We start from the raw sequence: 5,638 nt of genomic DNA, 5'->3' as shown, positions 1-5,638 counted from the left end.
ACTTTATATTTTGAAATGAAAAACTTTCAATTTTCATGTAGTTAATTATGGTTATATTTTCTTTTATGTCTTCTGGGTGTACAGTCTTGGTTAAGAATATTTTGCCAAATCTTAAATATTATAAACTCTCTCCTAAATACTAAAAACTCTTAAAGTTCTTATTTTTTATTTTCCATATTGGTCTTTAATTCATCTATGGTTTATTTTTGTGTAAGAGATAAAATAGATTCCTACCCAGTGGCTAGTCAACAATAACAGAACCTTTTAAAATAATTTCTCCTTTCCCATTGAATATATCATCATTTTATAAATTAAATTCTCATTTATACTGAGATTTATTTATGAAATATTTATTCTTGTAACTTGTTTTTTTCTATACCAATGCCATACTGATTCGTGTTTAGTGTTTTTTTGTTTTGTTTTGTTTTTCAGATACAGCATTTGGATAGCTAGAACATCAAAACCCCTTTCCTATACCTCTTTTTTCTTAGCAAATTTGAGGCAATAGACATTCATATTATTTATACATGCCTCCTCCCTCCCAAAAAAAACCACCTTGGAATTCTAACAAGAGTTGCATTGAATATGTATGTTAATTTTAGAAGTATTGACTTCCTAATAATGTCTTCCTGTCCAAGGACATAGTACACTTTTCCATTTGCTCAATTTTGTTTTATGTCCATCAGTAAGATTTTATATTTTTATATCATGAACTATTCCAGAGGTATATAAAATATGATAAATTATTTACTATGTACATTTTACAGAGATTAAATGATCCTTCACTCAAGAAAATATTTTATATAAAACAACTCCCAGTTATGAGGAGTTCCTTGATTTAAACCTCTTCATTTTGTCTTGTGAAGCATTATCTATGATTTCATTTTATTTGATTTATCTAATAGTTATTGAATTTAATCACTGTTCTCTACAAACTATTTTCAGATAAAATTCTATTTAATATTTTGTTCTGTTCTAACTCATTTTCGATCAATAAACTTGTATTGATTGCTTCGTATTGATATATTGCACCACAAAATATCAAAAAATAAGGAAACATGGTCCATTCAAATAAAGAATTTAATAGGTTAACATCCAAATTTATTCAGGTTTGATTATTGCATACTACCTTTTCTTCCTACAGGCTCCTATTTACCTTCAATTCTTTCCTTCTTCTTTTCTATGCCTTCCTAATATTCAAATTTCAGATGATTTAAAACTCTATATGTGAGTTTTTTGGTCTTGGGAGGAAAGTAGAGTCAAAAACACAATATTCAATGCAACACATATTTATTGATTTCTTCCACGCACAATGTTCAGTACTAGGCATCAGTGATAAGAGTGGATTAGAGATTCAAAAATAAATAGTACATGGTTCCTTATTCCAAGGAGTGTACAATCTAACAGATAATTCTACTTTGAAAAATTATTTAAGAAAAGAATGACTGTTCCAGAAATATATAGCAGCATAAAATTAGAAAATGTTACTGAAATAATGAGAAGGGAGAGGAGACACAACTTAGGTTAAGAATAAAACAAAGACTAACAAAAAGAAAAAAATCCAAATAATGAAAAGAGGAAAAGTGGATTCTATGGTACATGACTGTGTGACAACATAGAATACATTTTGAAAATAAGTTTTAAAAATTTATGGTGTCAGGGCACCTGGAAGGCTCAGTCGGTTAAGCATCTGCCTTCAGCTCAGGCCATGATCCAGGGTCCTGGGCTGGAGCCCACATTGGGCTCCCTGCTCAGCAGGAAGCCTGCTTCTCCCTCTCCCACTCCCCCTGCTTGTGTTCCCTCTCTTTCTGTCAGATAAGTAAATAAAATCTTTAAAAAAAATCTATGGTATCATAGTTGGCTTTCTATTTAAAACTGTAAATTGATCATATAATTTCAAGGTGTAAAACCATCTTCTTTCTTGCAAGTGATTCTCTAAGCTTAGTGCTCAAACCAGCAGCAGCACTTGGAAATTTATTAGAAATGCAAATTCTAGGGCCCAACACAGACTTACTGAATCAGAATCTCTGAGGTGAGGTCAGTAATCTGTGTTTTAACAAGCTTCCCAAAATATTTCGGACACTGAAGTTTAAGAACCATTGCCTTACCATATTTTTCAACTAGTTTCTAATAGGTGTCTTCAATGCATCTGCATGTAAAGGATGCAAAACTTGGTGCTTGTAAACAGGTGTTTGGTACAGTGCTTTCCAGTTTTCTCTGGCCAGTCATTAAGTAGTTGATGAAGTGACCAGCATGTTCAGGATAGCTCCTTATCAAATTTTGATCTCTGGATAATCTACCCCAACTGCTACTTCTGATTCACGGAAATTTTTCCCAGTAGACAACTATGCCCATTGTTACTTTAATTACTCCCCAAAAAGGGTCCAGTGACATTGCCTTCAAAGTGAGACAATGACTTTAATTCCACCTCCAAAATGGTTATGGTTACAGGGCCCTGGGGAGTATCTGTCCAAGAGATAAATGGCAATGGGTAGTCTATAAACACACACACCTACACACAGAGAATGTATTTCAACAGCCTTGGATGACACTTCCTCAAGAGCTGGGAACCTAAGCAACACAAATAAGAGAACCAATGAAACCCAAACAATGCTTTTGCTGCTGAAAGGATGCACATAAGTGCAGAGGGAATATTTGAATCGATTTCATCCATGCAAAATTTTCAGGACTGTTAAGTAAAATAATACAAACTTTAAGGCTAAAAAACAATTTACATATTTTAAATAAATACACATTTTTAAATAAAAATATAGGCATATACGTCTCTTAACCAAACCATGAACTTTATCATCTGTGTTAGAACTTCATCATCATTTCTTGGCATATGAAGAGGGACAGAGGCAAATGAAGATGTAGAAACAACTTTTTGAACTGGCATTTGATGCCTGTTGGTGTCATAATGCACAAGAAATTCAGGAAAAAACCCAAGACCAAGAAGAGAATATTAGTGACTACAGCATAGTCATAAATAGTGCAACCTCTGAAGCAACCATTTACCAGCAGGGTGACACTGGAAAAGTTACTTAACCCTTGTGAGTCTCAATTACTCATCCATAAAACAGGATTATAAAATAATTTATATGGAGCTATAGCAAAGTTTCTGAAACATTATAAGAGCTCAGTAAATCTTATATAGTACTAACTATTTTTATAGACTAATCTAAGACAGGTATGCCTCCTGGGGTTTAGCAGATCTGTCAAATTTCAGCTACCAGGTGCAATGATAAAGCAGAGCAAATTTCCTCTGAAGCACTCACAGATGTCTCCCGCTAGATTTCTATAGCCCTAGAGTTTCTCTTTCAACTTCTTGGGGAATTGAGCAAGCAAGAACGGGAAGCCTGAGGGCATTGATTCTCAAAGTGTGTGCCAGCCAAAGTAAATTTCACTAACATGATTCCTTTATTTCTATTTATACCTATTCTAAAATAGAAGATAATTCTCCCCAATAGAGCTAAAACCTCCTTAAGGAAATATTCTAACAGGTGATGGAGGGAAGTGAGAGTTCCACAACTTCTCAAATAAACATCTCCAAATTTAGCGAATTTAAATGACAGTGAATGAGCAAATATACTGAGTTTAACATGGATTTCATCACACTGGAAATATGTGGGAACATTTGATTATCTAATCACAAATTAGAAATGTGAATTATAATGTTGCAGTTAATCAACTCATAGTCTTGAGTTCCTGAGACCACAGGAAGGATCCATTTTTCTTTCTGATAGTCATCTTCTAAAAACAGAATTATTTCTACATAATTTCATTTTGATATTTAAATAAATGTGTACACACAAACAGTATTTGTTATAAGAAGGAGAAAATATACTTATTAAAGAAAAGGGTAGAGAAGGGGCTGCAGCGCCGAGCGGAGGAGGCAGGAAGCCGAGCGCGCGCAGGGGCTGGGTGGGCACCACGGCCCGCATCACCACGGCCCGCATCACCACGGCCCGCATCACCACGGCCCGCATCACCACGGCCCGCATCACCACGGTCCGCATCACCACCATCGAGGAGGTGAAGCGCAGGATCCAGGTTCTGCAGCAGCAAGCAGATGGCGCAGAGGAGAGGGCCGAGGGCCTGCAGCGGGAAGTGGAAGGGGAAAGGCGGGCCCGGGAGCAGGCCGAGGCTGAGGTGGCCTGGAACCGTAGGATCAAACTGGTGGAAGAGGAGCTGGACCGCGCCCAGGAGCGCCTGGCCACTGCCCTGCAAAAGCTGGAGGAAGTGGAGAAAGCCGCTGATGAGAGCGAGGGAAGTATGAAGATTATTGAGAACTGAGCCTTAAAAGATGAAGAAAAGATGGAACTCCAGGAAATCCAACTCAAAGAGGCCAAGCACATAGCAGAAGAGGCAGATCGGAAGTATGAAGAGGTGGCTCGGAAGCTGATGATTATTGAGGGGGACTTGGAACGCCCAGAGGAACGAGCTGAGCTGGCAGAGTCCCATTGCAGGGAGATGGATGAGCAGGTCAGGCGGATGGACCAGAACCTTAAGTGTCTGAGGGCTGCTGAAGGAAAGTATTCTCAAAAGGAAGACAAATACGAGGAAGAGATAAAGATTCTCACGGATAAACTCAAGGAGGCAGAGACCCGTGCTGAGTTTGCTGAGAGATCGGTAGCCAAGCTGGAGAAGACAATTGATGATTTGGAAGATAAGCTGAAATGCACAAAGGGGAGCACCTCTGTACACAAAGGATGCTGACTCTGCTTGACCTGAATGACTTGTCGAGCACCCCAGTCCGGCCCTGCCGCTGCTCGTCCCTCTGACCCCGACTCCGCCTGAGGCCAGCCTGCCCCTGCCCGAAGCTGGCCTTGAAACTGAGGGCTGATCTCTAACTGGAAGGCTGCTTTCTCATTTTGCCGCCTCTCCCACCCCAACCCCTGTGTCTTTTTCGCCAAACTGTCTCTGCCTCTCCCTCGAGATTCCAGTTGGGCTTGAGGCTGAGCACCTTTGGGAACGATGTTTAAGGGAATGTGAGCACAATGCAAAGTATCTTGAAAAGCATGTTATGATATACACATTTTGTAATTACCTTTTTTTGGTGTTGTTGATGTAGAGACCATTTGTAAAACATTCCAAATAATTCCACAGTCTGAAGCAGCAGTCTAACCCCTTCCTCACATTTGGAAAGTAACTTTTCAGTTTAGTGCATAGTATCCTCTCCACAGAGGAGGGAAAGCCACAGGGGCCCGCCTTACTGAGAGCCAGAGCCCAGTAAGAGACCCACTCCGGGAAGCTTCATTGCTTTGGCCAAAGTACCAGCCAAATTAGAAAGGTGATTCCAGGAGGAGTGGCCAAAAAAGTGTGGCTCAGGGTTTCAGCTTTAAGGTATCTTTGAGCGACTTATTTTTTTTTCCATCAGAAGTGACCAGACAAATTAAGATGGTGAGACTTCTGAGACCAACCCTTATCCTATCTTTTACCCTAACTGCCCACAGAATGGATCATGTTCTCCTTATGTTGAGGTGACCACTTATTTGCTCTCCTGCCTCCTTGAAGGAAAAAAAGAAAATTATGTGTTTGCCATTGATTTAGCCATATGAAACAAACTCATCTCATCATCCTTTGCTGGGTCCAAAGCTGTCTCTAAAAGTGTCATCTCGTGCTTTGTATCAGTGAG

The 5,638-nt window shown here is 39.0% G+C and overlaps 1 protein-coding gene across 1 annotated transcript; it reads left to right on the top strand.

The window, feature by feature from the left end:
- The first annotated feature begins 4,010 nt into the window (after positions 1–4,010).
- Positions 4,011–4,730, top strand: LOC118541125 (tropomyosin-like). The gene has a single exon (XM_036100644.2). The coding sequence runs from the start codon at positions 4,318–4,320 to the stop codon at positions 4,717–4,719; it is 402 nt and encodes a 133-aa protein (XP_035956537.1). The 5' UTR covers positions 4,011–4,317; the 3' UTR covers positions 4,720–4,730.
- The last annotated feature ends 908 nt before the right edge of the window (positions 4,731–5,638 follow it).

The sequence above is a fragment of the Halichoerus grypus genome, chromosome 4 (genome assembly GCF_964656455.1).
Source record: "Halichoerus grypus chromosome 4, mHalGry1.hap1.1, whole genome shotgun sequence".
Taxonomy (NCBI): Eukaryota; Metazoa; Chordata; class Mammalia; order Carnivora; family Phocidae; genus Halichoerus; species Halichoerus grypus.
This window is presented reverse-complemented; position numbering and strand designations above follow the sequence as displayed.

Excerpts from the sequence above, each read along its gene's own strand:
- LOC118541125 (XM_036100644.2), top strand. The coding sequence starts at position 4,318 with ATGGAACTCCAGGAAATCCAACTCAAAGAGGCCAAGCACATAGCAGAA.